We start from the raw sequence: 26,178 nt of genomic DNA on the forward strand, positions 1-26,178 counted from the left end.
CCGCCATGTCTGTGCTGCAGGCACTGCGGGCCTTGCTCCTGGTCTATGCCGTGGGCGCTGCAGTCATCTTACGGCAGCTCCTGCGGCGCCTGCGCGGGGGCTTCCGGCCGCCAGGTGAGTCACTTGGGGTCCATGTGGGCCTGGGGGGAGCGGGGGGAGTTCGGTGTGAGGGACCTCGGCGACAGGGACTCCTGGGGTACCTTGGTTATGCAGGACCGGAAGTGGCAATTCCACCATCTTTTTTGTGGGCAATTGCATTACTGGGAACCGGAAGTGGTCTTGCGAGCGCCCGATGTAACCTGAGGGGATTCCCGTGTTCCATCAGCCGTTGAGACTTGGAAAAGGTTCCCAGGGGTCGCAACATTCCGGTATTCGTTCCCCCATGATGCCCTGCATCAACCGAAAGTCTTCGTTGTTTTTACCGGAAGTGTTCCGTCCGCCATATTTAGTGGAAGTGGCGTCGAAGCATGGCATGATGGGAAATGTAGTCCCCTCCTGAGATTCTTCTGAATAACTGTTTCATCCATAGTGGAACTGTCATTCGCAGATTCTTCAAATATGTGAGAAATTTACTTATCTTGGGTTAAATTATTTACATTTTTTGGAAAATCATTGGCAGGTTAGTGAAAAATGTGAAGAACTTTTTTTGCACTAAATAATTTAAATTTTTGAAAACATTGGCAGATTCGTCTAAAATGTGGGATGTATAAGTATTTTTCTTTTAAATAATTTAGAATTTTCGAAAATCATTGGCGCATTCAGGTAAAATGTAGGAAATGAAATTATTTTTTTATTAAATAATTTAAATTTTTGGAAAATCATTGCCAGATTATTGATGTGTCAAATAACTTTTTGCATTAAATAATTTGGATTTTGAACAATCTTTGGCAGATTTGTCTTAAATGTGGAAAGTAAAATTATTTTTCTATTAAATAATTTTGACTTTTGGACCATCACTGGCAAATGCTTGGTAAATGTGAGAATTTAAATTATTTTGTATTGAATAATTTAGATTTTTGGAAATCATTAGCATATGTGAGAAACTACTTATTGCATTTTTGTGTACTAATTACTTTTTAGCTTTTACAGTCATCGTTACATTCGTGAAAAATGTGAGAAAATAAACTTTTTAAATTGGATATTTCAATTTTTGAAAACTTATTGGCAGATTCGTGAAAATGCGATAAATAGAATTTGTTATCGATTTAAAAATGAAATTTCTGTTAAGTTTTCTGCAGATTCATGGAAAATGTGACAAAGTAATTGTTTTGCATTAAATAATGTAGAGGATTGGAAAGTCATTGGCAGATTCGTGAAAAATGAGCAATGGGGTCCCCAGAGTGACAGGGGAGTGCACTTTGATTGACAACCGGCAGGGCGTGGCTGCTCAGGAGGGCGTGGCTGCACAGTGATGAACGCCCCACTGATTGTTCCTCCACATTCTGCCCTGACCCACTTCCTGCCCTCACTTCCTGCCCCCCACTTTCCCACCCGCCCACAGTGCTGCCCTGGCAGCCCGACCGCGTAGCTCTGGTGACTGGAGGCACTGAAGGCATCGGCCTGGCCACAGCACAGCAACTGGCGGCCCTGGGCATGCGCGTGGTGATAGGTGAGCCAGGGCATGGCGGGCAGGGTTGCTGGGTGCTGGGTGCTGAGACCAGGTGGATGTGGGTTCAGGGCGGCCACCAGGGTCAAGTTTCTGGTCTGTTATTTTAGCGGGAAATGACAAGGCAAAGGCGCAGGAGGTCGTGTCCTGGATCCAAGCCGAGACCAAGAACAAGAGGGGTGAGCATGGTGCTGATTGCTTTTTTGAGTGCTCCCAGTTCTCGCTGTTCAGTGCTCAGTGCTCTGGGTTTTCGATACTCTGGGTGCTCAGTGTTCGGTGCACAGAATTCCGGGTGCTGAGTGCTCAGTGCTTGCTGGGTGCTGCATGCTGGGTACTCATGCTTGGTTCTGAGTGCTCAGTACTGGGTGCTCGGTACTTGGTTCTAGATGCTGGGTGATTGGTTCTCGGTGCACAGTGTTCCGGGTGCTGGGTGCTTGGTGCTGGGTAATGGGTGCTCAGTGCTTTGGTGGGTGCTCGGTTCTCGGTGCACAGTGCTCCAAGTACTGGGTGCTCGGTGCTGGATAATTGGTTCTCGATGCTGTTTGCTCCATGCTGGGAGCTCAGTGCTCGATGATCAATGCTCCGGTTGCCCCTCCTCGCTGCTGACATCGCCCCCGGCCCTGCCCACCCGCAGTGCACTTCCTGTTCTGTGACCTCGCCTCCCTGGCCTCCGTGCGGAAATTTGCCCGCGACTTCCTGTCCCTGGGGTTCCCACTACACGTGCTGGTGAACAATGGTGAGTGCCCGCTTGCGAGCAGTGACTTCATCGTCCTCCTCTTCTGCATATGCAGATGACACTCATGAATATATCGGCATAAACAAGCGGGTTAGCACAAAGGCATTGGCAGTACACATGCAAATGAGCCACGGATATGCAAATGAGTGGTGACCATGCTCTCATGCAAGCTATACTCTCCTTTTTGTTTGTATATGCAAATGGAGTCATGGGCCATGGGCATGCAAGTGCTTGATGAATATGCAAATGTGTGGTGGGTGCAACATCACTGAGGTCAGGACTCTACAATTCATTAAATGAGAGTGGTTATGCCATGTGTCACCTCCTACAAGGCACGTGCTGTTACATTTGCATATGCAAATGGCCTCCATGAATGGAGGGAATCATGCTCCATCAGGAAGCAATGATTGACGACTTCCTAACCACATAGGAGGTGCTTTCCATTCACCCCCTGTGTACAGATGTCCTTGTCCGAACCCCTGTGTCTCACTTCCTGTCCCCCACACATTATTTCCTGTACCATGTGCCTCACTCTGCAGCCCCACTTCCTTTACCTGCCCCACATTCCCCTCCCCCTAGCCTCACTTCCTGTCTCCCTTCTCAATCCCCTCCCCCAGAGTCTTACTTCCTGTCACCCGCACATCAATTCCTGTCCAGCATCCTCATTTCCAGTCTGTCCAGTCTCGCTTCCTGTTCCCCTCCCCTCACACCTGGCCTCACTTCCTGTCCCCCGCCCCTCCCTCCCGGCCTAACTTCCTACTGCAGCCCCTCACTTCCTTTCCTACAACATGACAGCCGGAGTCATGATGGTTCCGCCCAGCAAAACGGAGGACGGCTTTGAGCGCCACATGGGAGTGAACTTCCTGGGCCACTTCCTGCTAACGAGGCTGCTGCTGGGTGTGCTGCGGGCGTCAGGGTCGCCGGGTCAGAGGTCGCGTGTGGTGACCCTGGGGTCAGCCACGCACTATGTGGGGGAGCTGGACATTGACACCCTGCGGGCCAGGTGGGCCGGGCTGGGGTGGGGCTAATGGTTGGGGCCCAGGTAGCTATGGGCAAGCCATGTGACAGGAAGACAGGTGACAAGTAGGGAGTCCTAGTGGAAGTCAGGTGACAGCAAGTGGGTCCTGGAGGAAGTGAGGTGAGAGCAAGTGGGTCCTGGAGGAAGTTAGAGGAAAGGAACTGGGTACTAGAGGAAGTCAGAGGACAGGAACTGGGTACTGGAGGAAGTCAGAGGACAGGAACTGGGTCCTGCAGGGATTCAGGGGGCAGGAACTGGGTCCTAGAAGGATTCAGGGGACAGGAAGTGGGTCATGGAGGAAGTCAGAGGACAGGAACTAGGTCGTGGAGGAAGTCAGAGGACAGGAACTGGGTCCTGGCGGAAGTCAGCGGGCAGGAACTGGGTCGTGGAGGAAGTCACAGGACAGGAAGTGGGCTCTGGAGGGATTCACGGAATAGGAACTGGGTCCTGGAGGAAGTCAGAGGACAGGAACTAGGTACTGGAGGAAGTCAGAGGACAGGAAGTGGGTCCTGGAGGAAGTCACAGGACAGGAAGTGGGTCCTAGAGGGATTCAGGGGACAGGGACTGGGTCCTGGAGGAAGTCAGAGGACAGGAATTGGGCTCTGAAGGATGTCAGGGTAGAGGAAGTGCGTCATGGGGGAAGACAGAGGCAGGGCAGAACAGGGAGTGGGCCCCACAGGCATCCAGGACCCCGACACCCATGCTCACCATGATGCTCCCCTCAGACCCCCCCACTCCGCCTCCGCAGCTTATGCGGGCAGCAAGCTGGCGCTCGTGCTGTTCTCCAGGAGGCTGCAGCGGCTCCTGGTGGCGCGCGGTGACCCTGTGACCTCAAGCGTGGCCGACCCGGGCGTCGTGGACACAGCGCTGTACCGGCATGCGGGCTGGGGCATACGGGCTGCCAAGCGCCTGCTGGGATGGGCCCTGTTCAAGGTGAGAAGCACTGGGTGGGGAGCATTGGGCAGGGAACATCGAGAACAGAGTGAGGAGCCCTGACTGAAGGGCACTGAGAAGTGAGCAAGGAGCACTTGGTAAGGACAACTCAGTTTGGAGTACGGAGGAGCACTGCACAGGGAACACTGAGCACTAAGTGAAGGGCACTAGCATTGAGTGAGAGCACTTAGCACTGAGTGAGGAGCACTCAGTGAAGGGTACTGAGCACTGGGCAGGGAGCACTGAATGAGCAGTGAGTGTGGAGCATTGAGCACTGAGTCAGAGGCACTAAGTTTGGAGCAGTTAGGAGCACTGGGTAGGGAACACTGAACACTGAGGAAGAAGCACTGGGTGAGGATCACTGAGTTGGGACTATGGAGGAGCACTGTGCAGGGAATACTGAGCACTGAAGAAGAAGCACTGATAGGTGAGGAGCACTAAGGAGAACTGAGAATTGGGTGAGGAGCACAGGGTGAGGATCACTGAGTTGGGAGTACGGAGGAGCACTGTGCAGGGAAAACAGCACTGAGGAAGAAGCACTGATAGGTCAGGAGCACTGAGTGAGGAGGAGCCGAGAACTGGGTGAGGAGCACTGAGCGCACCACCCTCCGCCCCTTGCAGACCCCTGCTGAAGGTGCCTGGACCTCTGTCTATGCGGCTTCTGCCCCAGAGCTGGAGGGACGGGGTGGCCTGTACCTCACGGACGAGGCCCCAGCCGAGCCCCTTGCAAGCACGCAGGACCCAGAGCTGCAAGACCGGCTGTGGGCAGTGGCCGAGAGTGTGGTGGGTGTGGCCAGGGATGACTGAGGATGCCCAGGAACCCAGGGATACGCCCACTGCATCAAGGGATGCTGGGACCCGGGAAGACATCAGGGCGGCAGACCACGCCCACCTCACCAAGGCCCCGCCCAGGACAGAGGAGGACTCAGCGCCCAGCACCTAAGGGGGAAGCTTTAGCCATGCGATGACATCAGGGCAACAGACCCCCACCAGACAAGACAGAGACGGTCCCTCCCAATGACATATGGACTGAGATCTAAACACCCAAATGGGATGACTCAGTCATGGATCTCAGAGATGGGGGTGGGGCTCTGGCAGCATTTCTGGTGAATCAAAATTGGCGGCCCTGGAATATCAAAGATGGCTGCCTGGGGTATCTAAGATGGTCACCTTGGTCCCCTATATCTGAGAGGGATGAGTCGTCTCTGACTGACAGGGGGTAAGGGCAGAGGAGCCTGGGGGCAGAGGGCAGGGTCAGGGTGGGTTCAGGGGTGAGGTCAGGGGAAGGTGGCAGAGGGCAGGGGTAGAGCAGGGGCAGGGATGGGGTCAAGATTCTGAAGTAGGGGCCCATGTGAGTGACATCAGGACTTGGATCAGGGGGCGGTCCGGTGTCCTCATGGTCAGAGGCAGAGGGTGGGGGCCAAAAGCAGGACCCAGTGATGTCAGGGCATGCCCTGGGGCAGGGCTAGTGCATAGGAGCCTGGGGCCAGGGTTGGGGTAGGGAGTAAGCCTTAGTGAATGGCTTTAAGTGTGGGGTAATGTGTGATATTCACTTTGTCTCCTTCTGTGGCACTGACCACGCCCATTGAGGGGTGGACCAGGGGAGGAAGTGACCTGGGTTACTAGGTCTGTGGAGGCGAGAGAACTCTCTCTTGCAAGCCACATGGGGACAGGAGGACTTCCGGAGGAATTCTTGGAAGCAGGAACTTGCTGGTGTTCACCTATGTTGTGAGTTATTTCTCCCTGAATAAACATCTGTTCAGCCTAATTGTTTATCCAGATCCTTATTAAACTGCAATAGGATAATATCTCAGTGGGCAGGGCTAGGGCATCACACGCCCACTGAGGTCACCTGCCTGGCCATGCCTTGCCTGCTGAAATCACCCGCCATGCCCTGCCCCACCTGTTGACATCTCCTGCCTCCATCATCCACCATCCACAGTTGCCTGATGGCAACACAGGCAAGGAGCAGCAACCTTACCCAGTGAGTGCTGAGTCCCATGGCCCCAGCCAGCTACAGGTCGTCCTGTCCCTGAGTGCGGAGTCGAGGGCGTCAAAGACTCCCAGCTCACAGGCCTAGAAGAGCAGCTGGGGGTGTGGGGCACTCTGCACTGGTGACACCCTGGGTGATGCTATAGTTACCCAGGGGTCACACTGGGGTTGCCTGGGGTCTCACAGCAGTCACTCAAGATTCATACTGGGGTCACACAGGGATCTCCCATGGTCATGCTGGGGTCAAGCACCTGTCATGCAGGAGTAGAGTCACACGGGGGTCATATGGGGGTCTCCATGGGGCACAAAGGGGCCACAATCAGGTCAGGCTGGCATCAAGCTGGGGTCACCCTACCTACCTACAACACCATGAAGCCTTGCTCCACCTCAATGAGCAGCCAGAAGTCCCTGTCCAGCGTCCCCTCCTCGTCCCCCTGGGAGGTGGTTATGTTGTCCCCATGTCTGCCCCGACCCCAGGACCCAGTGCTTTAAATTGAGTTCAGGTGGGGTGGGACAGGGAGGGGTGGAGATGGGAGGGCCAAGGCAAATCATCTTGGAACCTCTCCGGCCTCAGCTTGGCTGATCCAGATCAGGACTGGGCAAGAGCTCCTGAGAAAGTGGAGAGGCTTGTGGGGGACAGGGGAGGGGTATGCACAGCCCCAGGGATCCACACCCTCATTGGGTACTCTCCCCCAGGGTCCCAACCCTCCCTGCCGCCACTTCCAGTTCCAGGGTGAACAGTGACCCCCACTTCCTGTTAAAAGGGGAACTATGACAACCATTTCCTGTTAATGGGAGGTGCTGTGACCCACTCTTCCTGTCCCAGGGTGACCCACACTTCCTATGAATGGGGTGACCTGTGACCTTGCATCCAGATCCTAGGCAACTTTGTCAAGTCATTTGCACACTTCCTGTGCCCTGTGTGAGTAGTGACCACTCTTTTACTCACTCTCTATTCCCTGTGTCACCTGTGACCTCTCTTTGACCACTTCCTGTTCCCTGTGTGACCTGTGACCTCTCTCTTACACACTTCCTGTTCTCTGTGAGACCTGTGACACCTAGTTTACCCATTTCCTGTTCACTGGTATGGTGTACATCTCTCACTTCCTATTTCCGACATGACCAGACAGCACTAATTTACCAACTTCCGTTCCCAATGTGAACTCTGACCTTTCCTTTATTCACTTCCTTGTGTGACCTCTGACCATTCCTTTCCCCACATCCTGTTCCCTGTGTGAACAGTGACCTCTGACTTTACCCAATTCCAGTTCTCTCTATGATATCTGACCACTACTATAGCCACTTCCTGTTCCCTGTGTGACTTCTGATATCTCCTTACTCACTTCCTGTTAATTATGTGGCCTGAGACCTCTCCATTACCAACTTCCTGTTCCCCGTATGACCTGTGACGTCACATTTACTCACTTCCAGTTCCCTTTGTGACCTATGACTTCTCTATTGCCCACTTCCGGTTCACCGTGTGACCCGGGATCTCTCCTTTACCCATTTCTTTTTTCCTTCGTGACATTGCCGTCTCTATTACCCACTTCCTATTCTTTATGTTTACTGTGACCTGTCCTATACACACTTCCTGTCTTCTGTGTGATCTGTGACTTCATTTACACACTTCCTGTTCTCTGTGTGACCTGTAACCTCCCTCTTTACCACTTCCTGTTCCTTGTGTGACCTTTGCCCTCTACAAACTTCCTGATTCCTGTATGACCTTCCGATTGGCAGGGATGATGTCTATTTCCCACTTTCAGTTCATTCTGAGGGTGACCTGTGACCTCTCCTTTACCCACTTCTTGTTCCCTGTGTGACATGTGACTTCTCTTTTGCCCACTTTTGCTTCCCATGGTGAATTCTGACTTCTCCATTACCAAGTTCCCATTCCTTGTGTGACTTGTGACCTATTCTTACTCACTGCCTATACTCTGTGTGACCTGTGACATCTCTCTCACACACTTAGTATTCCCTCTGTAACCTGTTTCATTTACAAATCTTCTGTTCCCTGTGTGACCTGTCACTTTTCCTTTATACACTTATGGTAGACAGGGATGATGTACGTCTCTTCCTGTTCTCTGTGTGACCTGTGACCTCTACTTTACCCACTTCCTTTTGTCTGGGTGAACTGTGACCTTACTTTTTCCTAATTTCCATTCCTGTGTGACCTGTCCTGTGACCCCCTCTCCTACTCGCTTTCTTTTCCATATCTTAGCTGTGGGTATTCTATTACCTACTACTTTTTCCCACCTTTACACACTTCCTGTTCCCTGTGTGACCTGTGACTTCTCTTTTACCCACTTTCGTTTCCCATGGTGAATTCTGACCTCTCCATTACCAAATTACTGTTCACTATCTGACCTGAGGCCCTCAAAGAAGATGTGAGAAAATCCCTTAAAGAAATGGAGGAAAAACAAACAAAAAGTGGAAGAAATGAACAAATTAATTAAGGAAAGCAAAGAACGTACAGAAAACCAAGAAAAAAAACAATTAAGCAGGAGAAGGAAACAGTTCAAGACTTGAAAACTGAAATAGAGAAAATGAAGGCAACACAAACTGAAGGAATGCTGGAAATTGAAAAGCTGGGCAAAAAATCGGCAACTACGGACACAAGCATAACCAATAGAATTCAAGAGATGGAAGAGAGAATCTCAGGCGCAGAAGATAAACTAGAAGAAATAGATTCATCGACCAAAGAAAATCATGAATCCGACAAATCCTTAACACAAAACATCCAGGAAATGTGGGACACCATGAACAGGCCAAACCTAAGAATAATAGGCATAGAGGAAGGTGAGGAAGGCCAGCTCAAAGGTGTCGAAAATATATTCAACAAAATCATTGAGGAAAACTTTCCAAATCTGAAGAAGAACAAGCCCATAAAAGTACAAGAAGCATACCGAACCCCAAATAGGCTGGACCAAAGAAAAAAGACCCCTGGACATATAATAATCAAAACACCTAGATGACCCTCAATTGAAGAATGGTTAATGAAGAAGTGGCACATCTACACAATGGAATACTACTCTGAAGAAAAAAATAATGGTATCTTGATATTCGTGGGCAAGTGCATGGCACTTGAAGAAACCATCCTGAATGAGGTAACCCAGTCACAAAAAGAGGTACACAGTATGTACTCACTGATATATGTATTTTAAACCTAGAGCAAGGGATCACCAGCCTATAATTCACATCACCAGAGGAACTAGGATACAAGGTGTATTCTAATAGATTCATATAATGTCCTTCACAGAACTGGGAAGGGACAAGTCCCCCAGAGCTCAGGTGAAGTGGGGGGGGCATCAAATGGAGAGAGAATTAGGAGAAAATGAGGGGGAGGAAAGGAAGACATGTGCGACCAGGAAGATTGACCCTGGTTAGGAATAGAAGATTGGAAGAGAGAGTCAGAGAGAACATAAAAGAGGGAGCAAATATTGGTTTGAAGATAAAATTGAACATAAAGAAAGGTCTAGAGAACTACAAGACTGCTCCCAACTACCAATTTGAGCTTCCGTGGAAAGGCTATCATAAATGCCCTTCCTGCAGAGTGAGATCAACAACTAACTTCTCCATGGATCCCTCAACTAATGCCTGTTGGAAACAGGATCAAACACCTATACATAAACACTGAGTCGAACTAGAACCCAGATGCAGATGGAGAGGACAAGACCATGCGGCAGAAACACATACAGACAGTTTACCTGAACAAGGAGGAGCTAACAGCCACTAGACTGAGAGCTGAGATGCCAGCATGGGAATGACTCAGGCCCCCCTGAATATGGGTCTCAGCCAGAAGGACTGAGTAGTCTAAGAGACCTCAGACAGTGGAGCCAGGATGTATCCCTGGTGCACAAAAGGACTTTGTGAACATATCCCCCATGGAGGGATAACTGCCTTAATCTAGAGACAGGAGAGAAGCCCTAGTCCCTACTTCACAGGACCTGTCAGATCTACATGACCCCAACTGGATGGCATTCCCCTACATATGGAATTGTGGTGGGGGGGATGGTAGGGGACGGTGTTTAGAGTGCATGTGAGAGGGCAGAGAGTGTAAAAGGGAGGGATGGAGGGAGAGAGGGATGGAGGGAGGAAGGAATGGCAGGAAGGAGAGGGAACTGGTATCGTCATGTAAAATAATAAATTAAATTAAAAAAAATGCTTCGACTCCAAAATTTAAGTTGAAGGACAAGTTACTGGGGAAAAGGATTTCTATTTTTGTTTCCACAAAAAATGAAAAGATGTGGATTCCTACCAGTCTAATGTGGTTTGATCACGCCAGACTGCCTGAAACAGAGTATAAGGTGATCCTGCAATCAAAACTGCTGGACAAAAGAGCCCTACACACTACAGCCAGGATTTCTGAATCTTCTTCGAATCCCCCAAGACAGCGCCCCTTACCAGCAGGAAGTAGTTTGGAAAGAACGACGCCCAAATTCCCAAATATTGTGTATAAATGTTTGTTTTCAGTAATGGGACTATGTTATATAAAATAAAATAATAAAAAAATAAAATAAAATAAAGTGTTCTGCTTCGTTCAGGAGTGTGCAGGACACACTATGGCCTATAGGCTGAACATGGAACATTACAGAAGCTCTTCAGGTGGCTGATCAGGTAGTAAGTTGTCTAAGTCATTTGTAGAGCATATATACTATCCTTCTGTGGTCTTTGATGGAGTTGAAAACACATGGTTATGGTTATAGTTTTCCTTAGTTAGGACTAAATATGAGTTACATACAGGACTTTAGTCTCACCAAGGTAAGATAGACCATGTTGTATTTTCTTTAAATCTTGTTATATGTTAATGGACCGAATATTGTTAACTGTGGTTCTTATTTGACAATTGTTTATGTTATGTATTTTGCTATGTTAGCTATGCTATTTTCGAGAAAAGAGGAGATGATGGGAGATGTCTTTTTGTAAATATGTTTGTCATATTTGTAAGTGAATTAAACCCTGTTGGCCAATAGAAAAGTGAGATAGGCAGGGCAAGGAGACAAGGAAGATTTGGGAAGAGGTAGGAAGAGAGTCAACATGTAGCACCAAGAGAGAAGATCTCCGGCCCCTCTCTCTGGTAGGATAAGACCACATGGAAATATTTAGATTGATATAAATGGGTTAATATTTAAGACAGTGCTAGCCAATAAGAAATGCTAGTAACAGATCAACAGCTTTATCTCTAATACAGTGTCTCTGTGTGTTATTTGGGGCTGGCACAGATGTGGGACCAGGCTGGCAGGAAAACTGATTGTAACAGGAAATTCTTCTTGTATCTTTTCTGTGGCTATTTTTAAACTAGCTAGTTGAAGATTATGTTACATTTCCTCAAAAAGCCTCATTCACTTCCTTAGGATCTGGGCCAGCCAAAATAATATCATCCATATAATGTATAATTTACAGGGATTGAAATTTCTCCCTAATGGGAGCAATTACCAAAGATACATAAATTTGACAAATAGTGGGACTCTTAGCCATTCCTTGAGGCAACACCACCCATTGATATCTCTTATAGGGCTTTTTAAATTTAACAGAAGTAATGCTAAATGCAAATCACTCACTATTCTGAGGATGCAAGGAAATGGTAAAGAAGCAATCTTTTAGGTCTATAACTAATAAACGATAGCCTTGAGGAATACATACAGGGGAAGATAAGCCAGGTTGTGTGGCTCCCATAATCTACATACAATCATTAACATCATGGAGACCTTGTAGGAGTCTCCATTTTCCGGATTTTTTCTTTATAACAAAAATTGGCATATTGTATGGGGAAGTGAAAGCAACAATATGTCCTGCCTCTAATTGTTCCTGTACAAGTTGATGTGCAGCCTATAATTTCTCAATAGATAAGGGCTATTGCTACACCCAGACTGTGCTATCAGTTTTCCAGGTAATAGAAATGGGAACAGGCTGGACAGCAATAGCCCCTAAGGAAAGTAGCCTAACCTAGAGTGATATCCAGTTACTTTGATAATTAAATTTTTGGATGCAACACACTCAGGGTCACCGTGGAGGAACTTACCTGGTCCTCGTCCTTGTACATAACCTTGGTGAGCTAACAATTTTTTTTAAACAGGCTCAGTAGTAAGGACTGCTGACATGGCCTGAACACATCTCTTTTCAAAAGATTAACAGGAATATGTCTTAACACAGAAGGTTGAAAAAGTACTGTATGCCCTTCATCATCTGACCATTTAAGAAGCTGAATGCTACATTCTGTAGCCACAGCCATACCCACTGTTATAAATGATTTGGAGTTGGCTGAAGAGGCCATGCATGTGGCCAATGTTTTTGGTTAGTACTGAGGAATCAATTCCAGTGTCTCTAACTATGGTAAATGTAAGCTTGTGGCACTGTTCAAGACTTGATACGCTAAAGGCACCTATGGAGCCTGTGAGCCTAAAACCAGCAGATGCCCTGGTGTTCTTTAGAAAGGGATTGCTGGTTTTAAAAGTAGGGAAAAGAACCAATTGAACTATCTGAGCAACCTGTGGTATCATTAATATGCCCATTTCTGCCCTAACCATGATTTTTATTTCTTGAAAATCTCAATCTATTACTCCTGGAATGACTCTAATACTTTTAACTGGGCAATAGTGCATCTTAACAATAGTCCCATAGCTCCTGGATGAAGAGGCACCAAAAGTCCAGTGCTTAAAGCTTGAGTGCAATTGGTCATGTTAATATTGGTTGGGTAGCAAAACAGAGATCTAATCCTACACTTACTGTGGTACCTGATAAAGTCTTGAACATAAAGGGGTTTGTCTGAGTGATCATCAGATACCAGAAAATGGAAAAATCTCCCATGCTCTAGGATAGGTAGGATAAACAATAAAAATGGCAATCTTGCCAAAAGCAATATACAGATTCAATGCAGTACCTATTAAAATCCCACCACAATTCTTTACTGACCTTGAAAGGATAATAATCAACTTTATATGGAACCCACACACAGATGAACACCTGATTTTCGACAAATCAGCTAAAATTATACAAAGGGGCAAGGACAGCATCGTCAACAAATGGTGCTGGCACAATTGGATGAGGATATGTAGAAGACTGCAGATAGACCCATCTCTTTTGCCATGCACAAAACTCAAATCCAAATGGATCAAAGATCTCAAAATCAATCCAGCCACATTGAACCTCTTAGAAGAGAAAGTAGGAAGTACCCTTGAACAAATTGTTATGGGAGACGGCTTGCTGAACATAACTGCAGGGGCACAGACACTTAGAGCAACATTTAATAAATGAGACACTGAGTCGAACTAGAACCTAGATGTAGATGGAGAAGACAAGACCAGGCTGCAGAAACACATAGAGACAGCTGACCTGAACAAGGAGGAGCTAATGTGCCCCCAGACTGATCACTGGGAATCCAGCATGGGCCTGACTCAGGCCCCCCTGAATATGGGTCCCAGCCAGAAGGACTGAGCACTCTAAGGGACCTCAGACAGTGGAGCCAGGATATATCCCTGGTGCACAAAAGGACCTTGCGAACACATCTCCCATGAAGGGATAACTGCCTTCACCTAGAGGCAGGAGAGAAGCCCTAGTCCCTACTTCACATGACCTGTAAGATCTACATGATCCCAGCTGGATGGCATTCCCCTACCTATGGAATTGGGGTGGGGGGATGGGAGGGGATGGTGGATTGGGTGCATGTGAGAGGGCAGAGAGGGTAAAAGTGAGGTAGGGTGAGGGAGGGAGAGAGGGAGGTAGGGAGAAGGAACTGGGATTGACATTTAAAATAATAAATTAAATAAAAAAAGTTATCCTATAAAATAACAAGTTATAGAGCACACTAGATCTGCCTATCCATGTGGTACCACCTGTAATTTCCATTGGCCTGGTCTCCTATGCCCATTGCCTGTCCTCTTCTGGAGTTCCATGCCCCCTCCTACGTATCCACCTATCTCTGCAAGACCACTCTGAGTTCCTGCCTGCAGGATCCTTGACCCCCATCTCAGATCCTTGGCAAAAGAATCCTCAGCTGGAGAGTGCCAGGTCCCCGTTAGATCTGCCTATGGGTTCAGAAACATCTTGAGTATCAGCCCAGCCTTTGTCCCCCATCGCCAGGCCTCGGCTAGTGGTGAGTCTGAGATCAATTCGGATGGTTTCTTCCCTATACCCTTCTCCTGGAACTCCCTGGGTTGGTCCCATTTCTTGCTGCTCCTGTGTCCTGTCCCCATACAGAATGCTCTTGGAGCTCCGATACATGCTGACCCACACCCACAGAAGGTCTGCACTTCCCCTACCCTGTGCCCTACCATGCCCACTGTCCCAGTGACTCAACTCTGGTTGAGCACTGGGACAGAGGGTGGAGTGAACAATCCAGCCACCTTCAAGGAACTTCCTGGAGCTACTCTGAGCACACTAGACCTACATATCCACGTGGGACCACCTGTAATTTCCATCTGTCTGGTATCTGACCTCCATCACCTATCCTCTACTGGAGTTCCGGGCCCCTCCCAGAGACCAGTCTATGTCCATGGGCCCCTCTGATTTCCTATGGGCTGGATCCTTGACCCCCATGACAGGGCCTCTGCCAAAGAGGGTTTAGCTGGATAGTGTCAAGCCCTAGCTAGATCTGCCTATCAGCTTAAGAAACATCCCCAGTCTGCCTTTGAGATCTTTGAATCCCATCCCCTGTCATCTGCTGGAGCCTGATCGTTAACCCCCATCGCTGGGCCCCTGCCTGTGTTGAGACCTCCTAGAGAACTTGGACCACTCAGAGCTACAGACAACATACCTCTGACCCACCTAAGCCTACTGAGGAAGTACTATAGAGAGAGGGAGAGGCCCCACCAACACCTACTGGGAGAAGCTATGGGAAGGCAGCAATGCAAGGAAATAGCTAATAGAACTTGTGGTGCAAATGATGTTCTCTCTCTAAGCGAGTACTATTTGGGAAGTCAATAGAGCAAAGATTTTTTAAAATATTTTTTAAAAATCTCATTGGTATCTTTTGTTTTTTCAAGAGACAGGGTTTCTCTGTGGCTTTTGAGACTGTCTGAGAACTAGGACTTGTAGACCAGGCTGGTCTGTAACTCACAGAGATCTGTCTGCCTCTGCCTCCCAGGTGCTGGTATCACCACCGCCCAGTTATTGGTATCTTTTTAAATGTCTTCTCTAAGTGTATTACTGGTTTTATCACTATTTTTCTCTTCCCAATATTTCTAGGTTTTAACTAGCTTCATTCTTTTCTCTCAAGTGATGCTGATTATTAATTTCTGTGTAGAGCAAAGTCTCCTGTAGCTTATGCATGCCTTATTCCCTGTAATTGAGAACTGCTTTGAACACCTAATCCAGGATTGTTCTGGGAAGATAATCCTGCAACTCCTTCCAGTCTGGGTCTTGACTTGACAGTGAGTAGGAAAAATAGAGCAGTTAATGAGTGAATTCCAAGCTCCAGTTTTTAGTGGGACTTATAAATGTATTGGGATCTGTGCAATGATTGAGTTCATTACCAACTTTGATACTGGTGGAGTCAATATGCAGAAAGGGAGAGGCACGATGGAGGCTAAGATTTCCTACTTCAACTGTAGTTGAGATGAGTATTGTGAAATTAGGTAATCAATCCTCAATCACCCAGGATTGTCCTTATTGGCTATTTCTTTGGGTCAATAGATGAGGGCAATCAAGAATGTGGATAAAGGACAGACCTTACCCTGAAAACAAATTGCTATAGTTACAGTACTTCAGCCAAAATAGATCTGGATAAGTAAAACTATTGTGGCCTGCCTAACAGGGCTTCTTCTGTGGTTGGATGTACAGTCGGAGAGAAAAAAAAATTGAGAAATCCTAGATGTGCTCTAATACAAACCCCTATTCTTTGCAGCACATGGCCATGAAGCTCATAATAACTTTTCAAAATTAATATTTTAGATCATAGCTACATCATATGCACATTATTTTCTCTGCCCCTAAGTCCTACCCTGACTCCTCATTATTTTCTAATTCATGGCCTGTTTTTTTCTTAAACAGCACTTACACAGTAACAACAGTTATCATTTAAATGTGGCATACATTTGGCTGCAGTATATCCCAACTATAAGGTTAAAGGTTTGGGACACTGCACATTGACTGTATAATGGATTTTGCTCAAAAAGGACTCTGTGCTTTGCATGAGGAACAGGATGTGTTCTCTGAGAGTGGAAGTATGTCTACTAAAATACGAAATTTCTTGACTAGACCCCTGTCTGCTGGGCTAATAGTGCAGAGCTGTAAGGCCTGTTTAATCTGAGTCATTTGACCTCTGAACACCTGCTTTGGGGTAGTGCTAAAATCTAGGTCCAGTTGGGTGTCACTAGCCAATAAGGGAATCTGGGAAGGCTTAGCAATCAGGAGTAGTGGTGGCAGGTATCTTCCAGTTTCTTTCCAGGATTCTTCCTGATCTAGGGTGTTGTAAGAGAATCTTTCCAGGATTCTTCCTGATCTAGGGTGTTGTAAGAGAACCTTTCCAGGTTTCTTCCTGATCTAGGGTGTTGTAAGAGAATCATTCCAGTTTGAATTGTGTAATCCGTGTATTCATCTATGCAAGTTCTGCACATTGCATGGAGAAGGAAGGGCAGGATGCATCTGTGCACTCAAGAAAGAGAGCTTGATCATCACTGGAGACAGGGGTACGTGATACTGAAATATGTGTCTGCAAATTTCACAAAGTTCTGGGTCTGGAGGAGAAGCTAAGGTCAGGGACCGCCATGCTGTGTCTTTAAGCACACTCTAACCCTTAAGGATGTGCTCCTGTACCTCAAGCCTCATGAGCCAATCAGGGATACCAGGCCAACTAGCCAGTCACAGTCTTGCAGGACACTTCCTGAAAACCTGCTGCAGAATTGGTTTTATAATACAACAGGCTCCAGTGGGGTGAATGCTGTTCTGTGAGTGATACCATGGGGAATTTTAAGGGCAGCATGGATAAGTATATAAGACACATCATGGTGAGTGGGAGGATGCTATCTCAAAATGGGGAGAATGGCAAGGGGAGGCATGGAAGACAGTGGGGCAGAGGGGGACGGTTGGGAACTTGCTGGCACATTCAGTGTTCTTTGAGGTCCCTTGTGGTCTTAGCAATTTTCTGGACCTGAGTACTGTCCTATGGATACTTCACTCTGGGGCTGCATCTGTGGAAAGCATTTGGATCAGGGAGCTTTGTGTAGAAACATCTTTGTAGTCAAAAAGAATGTATTTTTTGGAGCATAGGGAAGGCAAGATGCCAAACTTGGAGAGGCCTAGTTTCTCGAGTATCTTCTAGAAGTTCAACATTTCACATCTGTCATTTGCGTTGAACCTCCACATCCATTTGAAGTTATTTTTATGCAAGTTATAAATGGCATTCCTTTTCTTTACTATTTTCTGCATTTATTCTTGCTTTTTTTTGTTTTTTTTTTTTTTTTTTTTTTTGAGACTTGGTTTCTCTGTATTGCTTTGGAGACTGGCCAGAAACTTACTCTGTAGATCATGTGGATCATTTGAGCCCAAACTGGTAGAGCTCTGCCTGAGTCTGCCTTCAAAGAGCAGTATTAAACTACTAAAGACATCCACAAATGACATTCTTATATTGGATAGCATTCCACCACTAAGTTGTGATGTGGAAGAGTAGAATTGATGATGTAAAGATTTACCAATTCTTAGGGGATAATAAGTTCCAAGAAATAAAATTTAGCTGAGCTAGTGCTCCCTCTAAAATAATCCACAGAAACAGTATGCTAACCAGGCCTGATAGAAATAAGGATGCTAAAATACACATTTCCTTTTCAGACATTAGTGACCAACACATGAAAAAGGAGAAACCCCTCATTTACAAAGAGCCACAATGCCCAACTTCATATCACAGAACAGGGGTTGTACAAGGTTCACAGGTGGCATTAATGGGTCACAGGGAACATTACGGCCTGGTGTGCCATAATGATCCACTTTTCATCTAGAGAAAATCATAGTTCCGCTGGATGGGTAAGATGAGCCCAGATGACAACTGTTTGAAAAGGAAAACTCTGTTTTGATTAGGGTAGGACTGAGCGAGCCAGACTTTCTGTTTTGGTCCTGACTCTGAAACTCAGGAAGGAGATTGGCAAAGTCAATCACAGCCTGCGGTCCTAGCCTTAGAAGTGTTTCATCAGCCCCTGAGCTATGGATAATAAAATAAAGCTCCTTATTTAAAACAAGAAAGATGTTTGGGAGAGAATGTAATGGTCTGGAGCCAGGGCCTTTGTGGAGTCATTGTTTCAGAACCTGAAAACAAAACCGATCCCAGCACAATGAGCTGTAGTCATTGGTTCCAAGGAGATGGTGGGCTTAGTGAGAAACCTTCTTCAGATACACACTGTTCCTCTTGATCTGTATTGAGTAGCCGTCTCATGAATTTGTCCCATTTTCTTCCAATCCCCGAAGGAAGTAGTATATAAAAAGCCATTCTTCTTAAGAAGCTTAGTTAGAAAAAGGCCCAACTTAAGCAATACCTCCCTGCTCAAGCTTTTATTTTATTTACTTTTTTGTTCTGCCTCTCATATCTTTCTCATCTTCTGGCACCTAACCTCCAGACTTGTTACAGTGTGACCAGCTGTTTTATGTTACTCGTGTTGTCACACCTGGACATAGAAAATGCAGCCAGAACTCAGGCAGGCCCTACCAGCACACAGGAGAAAGTAAAAAGGAAAAGCAAGAAGAAAGGGACTCTCAGCATGCCGGAACATGGTAGAACTCCGGCTGGACTCGGGACAACCCCCTCAGCCCACAAAAACTAAAGTATGACTGGAAGCTAAGAAAACAGGCGAATCACTCTCTGAGAGGAAGGCTCCATCCAAAGAATGTCACTGGCCGGTCGATCAGTTACATACCTGACTGTGTGGGGTGAGGGGTTGCCATAATCAAGGAATGTGAGACTCGGCGAGAGAGAGGTAGGCATTCCTGTACCTTTTAAGTCTCCTTTTATCTACATTTTACTACTTGCTCTAGCTTTTGTTGTTTGCTGTTGCGTTTCAGGCTGCAACCGCAGACCCGGCATACACAAGCACACACACCTACCCCCAGTTCTCAGACTAAATACCACTTAGTAATTTTACCTTAAAAATCTATCTATCTACCTACTTACCAATTTTTATGTGAAGAACTGTGAGGAGGCTCTCCTGATTGAGACAGCACACTCTTACATGGAAATAAAAACACCATACAAGTTTACCTTCCTCTCTGGGATGAGAGGGAAATGAAAAAAGAGAGAGAAACGTGGAGAGAGAGAGAGAGAGAGAGGAGAGAAAAGAAGAAAAGTGGATTTACAGAAGATCAAGGGAAAGGGAGACAAAAATGTACAGAAGTACAGGCTGGGTCTTGCTGGCACAGGCCTTCAATCTCAGCAGCACTGAGATTGTGCTGTGTGCCTGTGAGTCTGGCATTTATGTCCCTTTTATTAAAAAAAAAAAAAAGGAGATGGGAGGAAGAAGGAAAGAAAGAACGAATGAATGAAAGAAAGAAAAAGACTCGCTTAGCAATCAGTCTTCTGCCTTCTTATGCTGTCCCAAGTCCCAACACCCTCTAGCACTTGCTTTGTTCTTTCTGTGTGTATGCGCACACTGCTATGTTTGTCTAGCTCAACTTTCCAACCCAACACCTGAAGCTTCATCCCATGTCCAGGCCTGGTTCTCTTTGCTTTTATTCATTTATTATTTTTGGCTGTTTTTCTTTATTAATGGCAGGTTAATTATTTTAACTTTAAGTGACTTTGATTGTGTAGTGAGGCCAGAGGATTTGGATTCTCTGTATGGGCAGACATAACAGAAAAATAAGTAAGTAAAGATAGATAGACAGACTGACAGACAGACACGCACTCACGCACACATGCAGGTACGTACGTACATATGTACGTGCATGCATACATACATAGATTTGAAAGGTGAAATTAATTGCTGGGTGGTGGTGATGATGTATGCTTTTAATGCCAGCACTCAGGAGCCTGTGTGAGGGAGAGCTCTGTGAATTATAGACTGAGTTTCAGGACAGCCAATGTTACACAGAGAAAACTTGTCTTGAAAAACTGAAGTCTATATTTCCCTGCACAGAATCAACAAACTCTAAATGGGAAACCTTCCACAGTGAAACTGTGAGCATGCATGCAGTTAAGCAAGCAGGCAGGCAGGCAGGCAGGCACGCAGATGAGAGGCCCACACTAAATAAAGTAAACAAAAGCAACAAAATAAATACATAAGTAAATAAATAAACAAAATGCCAAGCTAGAGAGAGACCAAAGGACTAACAACTGCTCACAGTCCAGCTGTTTAAAAATTCACAATAGCTTCACAACTACACACATACATAAGAAACATAAGAGACACAGCAACAGTCTTTGTAAAACCCCACTGCCAGGGAAGTCCTCTTTATTCTTTGACAGGCCTGGATTCTCATGCATGCCTCTCCCTGTTTGTGCTATGTGCTATATAGTAACAGCAACCACATCAGTACAGGCAAAATACTTTGAAGAGTAGCTCACTGCTTTCATTCATAGCAGTACTCAGAAACAAGCCCTGGGACATGTTGTTTGGTGGGGCAGAGATAAAGACACAGAACACAGACCCTCTCTTAAAAAAAAAAAAGAAGAAGGAGCAAGTTAAAATATGAAGTATACCATGTAAAGTTCATTTTCCCCCTCACAAATGTGAAAATGAATGAATTCAAACAAGTAATGTAATGAAGGGTTCCATACCCTCCAGCAGAGTTTAACTGGAATGTAAGACATATGTAAATCTAAGTATTCCAGTGGAGCTGGGTGGGGGTGGCGGTGGCGGCACAAGCCTTTAATCCAGCAATCCAGAGGCAAAGACAGAGACAGATAGATCTCTTTGACTTTGAGGCCACCCCAAACTTAAAAAAAAAAAAAATGAAATGAGATTCAGGCCAGGCTCCCAAGTTACACAGAGAAATTCCCAACTTTTAGCCACAGATGGACACTCAGGCCTGTGTTCCCAGAATTCTGGAGCCTGAGAATGGTTGGTCCACCTGGGTTACACCGTTCGCTCTAAGACAGACATGGCTACACAGAGTAACTATGAAGAAGTAAGAAAGAAAGAAAGAAAGGAAGGAAGGAAGGAAGGAAGGAAGGAAGGAAGGAAGGAAGGAAGGAAGAAAGAAAGAAAGATTTGTCCTCAGCACCAAGGCTTCTTCTCATCCAACCATCACCTTCCACCAGAAATGACCCAATATCAATGGCATGAATGGATGAATGAATGAATGAATGACTAAAGACAGACAGACAGGTAATAAATAAGAAAGGTGAAAGATGATGAAATTAGCCAAGCTGTTGTGGTAGCACTCAGGAGGCATGGGCAGTCTGATCTACAGAGCTAGTTTCATTTTTCTGATTTCCAGGGCTATGCAGAGAGACCCTGTCTCAAGCATATGAGACAAGGTAGCTAGGTGCTGGTGTTAGTATTCAGGCATCTGTACTGGCCTGTACTTGGTGTTCTGACAGGATAGGAGCTCAACCTTAACCTCTAAGAGCAATTCAATATGTTTCCTTTTAAAAGGGTCCTGCCTATCTCCCATCCTTCTCTCTCTCCCCTCTTTCCTTTCTCCTCATTCCTGCTGCTCATGTCTCCAGGAGGCTGGTTTTCCCCCTTTCCCTTCTCTTTCCCATTTTTATGATCACTTCCCCTAATTAAAACAGTAAATGAATGAATAAAACAACTCTCTGCTTGAACCCTGTTTTGTAGTGTCATTCCCTCATACCCTGCTTTTCTTATTGACAAGAGCAGTGCCACAGTTTTTCTCATCTCTTGATGATTCCTATAGTTCTTTTTTCATGTTTGACTTTATGTATTTGTTCTTTGTTTAGGGACAAAAAAGTAAGTATTTGACATGAAACAGCCAGGACTCACTCCAGCACTACATACAGAAATCTTGTCTCAAAAAACCAGAAATCACATAAAAAAGAAGAAGAAAGAAAAAAAAACTTCAGTTAACCTAGTTTTTAAAAGAATGATGAACGAATGAAAGAAAGGAAAGAAAAGAAGAAGTGAAGAGTAGAAAAAATTACTAGCTGTCTGTAAGGGCATAGACTCGTCACCCTGGGGACCCAGTCCCCTGTAGGTGGCCGCTCCCGAAACTCTCTTGAGACAGTTCCCTGAGTGACTACAGGATGTCCCAATGACCTCTGTGGAATGTTCCAACACCCCAGGTGTGTTGCATAATCTAACACATAGTTTAACTGATGAGTAAATCTGTAACTTTGCAATTCCCCTATTTCCTCCCCAGTCCCCCTCCTTTCTTCTGTAGTTTTTGCCTGTATAAGCTTGTCACAAGTTTGGGTCGGGGTCGAACTCCTCTACCCATGCGTGGTGTAATAGTCTCGACCCCAGCATGCTGGCCTGAGATCTCATTCAATCCCGTTTTCAATAAACTTTCTCGTGTGATTGCAGCAAGTTCGGTCTCAGTGTCTCACTGGGTGCTCGCTATTCCCGAGATTTGAGCGAGGGTCTCCCTACAGCTTTCAGAAGAAGAAGACGCTACAGAAAGGATACCTGCGGTAGAGATTTTAAAAATGCAGTTAGACAGACTGGTGGGTTATAGCACAAACCTTTATTCCCAGCACTGGGGATGCAGGCAGATCTCTATGACTTGGAGGCCAGCCTGGACTACAGAGCGAGTTCCAGGACAGCTGAGGCTACACAGAGAAACACAAAGCAACATTAGGCAAGTAGGCAAAGAGAAGTCTTGAGCAGGGAGTTTTGGCACACACCTTTAATGTCTGCAATCTGGAGGCATCTGCGGGGGGCGGTGTCTCTGACTGGCTGATCAGCCTGGTCTACAAGGGCCAGCTACACACAGAAAACATGTCTTAAAAAAACTAAAAGCAAGAAGCAGAGGAAGGAGAAGGAGGAGGATGAGAAAGAGGATAGCATGGGGAGAAAGGACCAGCATCTAGGGGAGACTCTAGGAAGGTGAGACTCTAGGGGCTGTCACAATTAAGGAAGGTGAGACTCTGTGTGAGTTAAGTCTCCTTTTAAAGACATTTTAGCGCTTGTTTGTACTTTTGTGTTTGCTGGTGGTCAGATTATATGCATTATCACACCCAGGTTCCTTTTATTTCCATGACTTCAGAGCATTTTGTTGTTGTTGTTGTCCTTTCTCTGTCTGCTTTTAATTTCTTTTTCCATTATTTTATTTATTTATTATTATTATCATTTATTCTGATACAGGATTTTTCATTAATGCTTTGGAGCGTGTCCTGGAATGAGTGCTGTAGACCATGATGGCCTCAAACTCACAGAGATCCACCTGCCTCTGCCTCCCAAGTGCTGGGATTACAGGCATGTGCCATCAACACCCAGCCCTAGCTTTCTGTTACTTTTTTATTCTACATTAAATTTAATTTCAACTCTTATTCATGTGTTTCTGGGTGAGCGGGCGGGCGTGCATGTGTGCGTGCGTGCCTGCGTATGTGCCTGCTGGCCAGTGACCTCATCAAGATGGAAGTAAGCATGTGACAAAGTTTTCAAGATCCTCTTTGTTCTGTTTCCTAGCCTCTAAAGGGCCAGAAACTTAAACAGAGAATTGTGATGAGGTTCTCATGACTGAGACAGCACATCACACTCTTACATGAAAAGAAAACTAATTTCAACTCTTATTCATGTGTTTCTGGGCATGCATGCGTGCGTGCGTGAGTGCATGCATGTGTGTTGGCCAGTGACCTCACCAAGATGGAAGTAAGCATGTGACATATTTTTCAAGATCCTCTTTGTTCTGTTTCCTAGCCTCTAAATCTAAAACACAGAATTGTTTTCCTTTTCAGAGACAGATTATCTCTGTCGATTTGGAACCTGTCCTGGAACTCAGTGCATCTACCACCTGAAACCCATCTCAATTTATTTATTTATTTATTTATTTATTTATTTATTTTGATGTTATTTTTTGGAGTTCACACACAAAGGAAATGGGATCCATCACCCTCTGAATTCTTAACATCTTTTTCTTTTTTTCTTTTTTCTTTTCTGTTTTTCTCAGTGCTTACTAACCCTCCATGCTAGGGACTCAAACTTAGAAAGTAAGCACTAATCCTTTAAGTAAAAAGAAAAATTACAAGTACTTGTTTTAGACTATAACATATGAAAACAGTATATATTTGGTGGGAATTTTGGAAACCTTAAGGTAAGAGCAACTGATACACATTTTTCTTGTTTAGGTTACTTTTGAGATAGGTTAGGTTGGTGGGTCCTTCCTACTCACTCCACTCTGGTTGACATAGAGATTACTTAAGCTTATGCCCCAAAGCAGTTTACTGTTTATAACAATACTAGGAAAAGGAAGGAATGAAGGAAGATGGAAGTGAGAGAGAGAGACAGAGAGAGAGAGAGAGAGAGAGAGAGAGAGAGAGAGAGTCAATTGTAAGACATTTCTTCAATTAGAGGTGATCTATAAATGACAGGGACTTTATATGAATCTCTTAGAATACACCTTGTATCCTAGTTCCTCTGGTGATGTGAATTATAGGCTGGTGATCATTTGATCTAGGTCTAAAATCCATATATGAGTGATTACATACTGTGTTCCTCTTTTTGTGACTGGGTTACCTCACTCAGGATGGTTTCTTCAAGTGCGATCAACTTGCCTGCAAATTTCAAGTTATCATTATTTTTTTCAGCAGAGTAGTATTCCATTGTGTAGATGTGCCACTTCTTCATTGACCATTCTTCAATATAGGGCATCTAGGTTGCTTCCAGGTTCTTGCTACTACAAATAGTGCTGCTATGAACATAGTTGAACAGATGTCTTTGTTGCATGGAGGTGAATGCTTTGGGTATATGCCTAAGATGGGGATTGCCGGGTCCTGTGGTAAACTAATTCCCATTTTCCTGAGGAACCGCCATACTGATCTCCAAAATGGCTGTATGAGTTTGCACTCCCACCAGCAGTGGAGGAGTGTTCCACTTTCTCCACATCCTCTCCAACATAAGTCATCACTGGTGTTTCTAATTTTAGCCAGTCTGGCAGGGGCAAGATGGTATCTCAAAGTTGTTTTATTTTCATTTCCCTAATAGCTAAGGATATGGAGCATTTTCTAAAGTGTCTTTCAGCCTTTTTTATTTCCTCCATTGAGAATTCTTTCTTCAGTTCTGTACCCCATTTTTAATAGGGTTATTTGGTGTTTTGTTGACTAGTTTCTTGAGTTTCAGCCCTTTGTCGGATATAGGATTGGTGAAAATCTTTTCCCAGTCTGTGGGCTGCCATTTGGTCTTGTCAACTGTGTCCTTTGCCTTACAGAAGCTTTTAAGTTTGAAGAGGTCCCATTTATTAATTGTTTCTTTCAGTGTCTGTGCCCCTGGAGTTATGTTCAAGAAGCTGTCTCCTATACCAATTTGCTCAAGGGTGCCTCCTACTTTCTCTTCTAAGTGGTTCAATGTGGCTGGATTGATGTTGAGGTCTGTAATCCATTTGGACTTGAGTTTTGTGCATGGCGACAGACATGGGCCTATCTGCAGCCTTCTACACACCCTCATCCAATTGTGCCAGCACCATTTGTTGAAGATGCTGTCCTTGTCCCATTGTATAATTTTAGCTGTTTTGTCAAAAAGCATGTGTTCATAGGTGCGTGGATTAATATCAGGATTTTCAATTTGATTCCATTGGTCTACCTGTCTAGTTTTATGCCAATACTAGGCTGTTTTCCGAACGATATCTCTGTAGCAGAGCTTAAAGTCACGAATGGTGATGCCTCCTGAAGTTCTTTTATTGTATAGGGTTGTTTTGGCTATCCTTGGTCTTTTGATTTTCAATATAAAGTTGATTATTATCCTTTCAAGGTCGGTGAAGAATTGTGGTGGGATTTTAATGGGGATTGCATTGAATCTGTAGATTGCTTTTGGTAAGATTGCCATTTTTACTATGTAAATCCTACCTAACCAAGAGCAT

The 26,178-nt window shown here is 45.5% G+C and overlaps 1 protein-coding gene across 1 annotated transcript; it reads left to right on the top strand.

The window, feature by feature from the left end:
* Positions 1-5: 5 nt before the first annotated feature.
* LOC127236272 (dehydrogenase/reductase SDR family member on chromosome X homolog) lies at positions 6-5,537 on the top strand. Its single transcript, XM_051203882.1, has 7 exons — positions 6-114; positions 1,502-1,609; positions 1,717-1,785; positions 2,241-2,342; positions 3,138-3,345; positions 4,086-4,293; positions 4,915-5,537. The coding sequence occupies exons 1-7, from the start codon at positions 6-8 to the stop codon at positions 5,098-5,100; spliced, it is 990 nt and encodes a 329-aa protein (XP_051059839.1). The 3' UTR covers positions 5,101-5,537.
* The last annotated feature ends 20,641 nt before the right edge of the window (positions 5,538-26,178 follow it).

Source organism: Phodopus roborovskii, unplaced genomic scaffold, assembly GCF_943737965.1.
Source record: "Phodopus roborovskii unplaced genomic scaffold, PHOROB, whole genome shotgun sequence".
NCBI lineage: Eukaryota > Metazoa > Chordata > Mammalia > Rodentia > Cricetidae > Phodopus > Phodopus roborovskii.

Coding starts and splice junctions, on each gene's coding strand:
- LOC127236272 (XM_051203882.1), top strand. CDS start 6: ATGTCTGTGCTGCAGGCACTGCGGGCCTTGCTCCTGGTCTATGCCGTG. Junction 115..1,501: donor CGGGGGCTTCCGGCCGCCAG/GTGAGTCACTTG, acceptor ACCCGCCCACAG/TGCTGCCCTGGCAGCCCGAC. Junction 1,610..1,716: donor GGGCATGCGCGTGGTGATAG/GTGAGCCAGGGC, acceptor CTGTTATTTTAG/CGGGAAATGACAAGGCAAAG.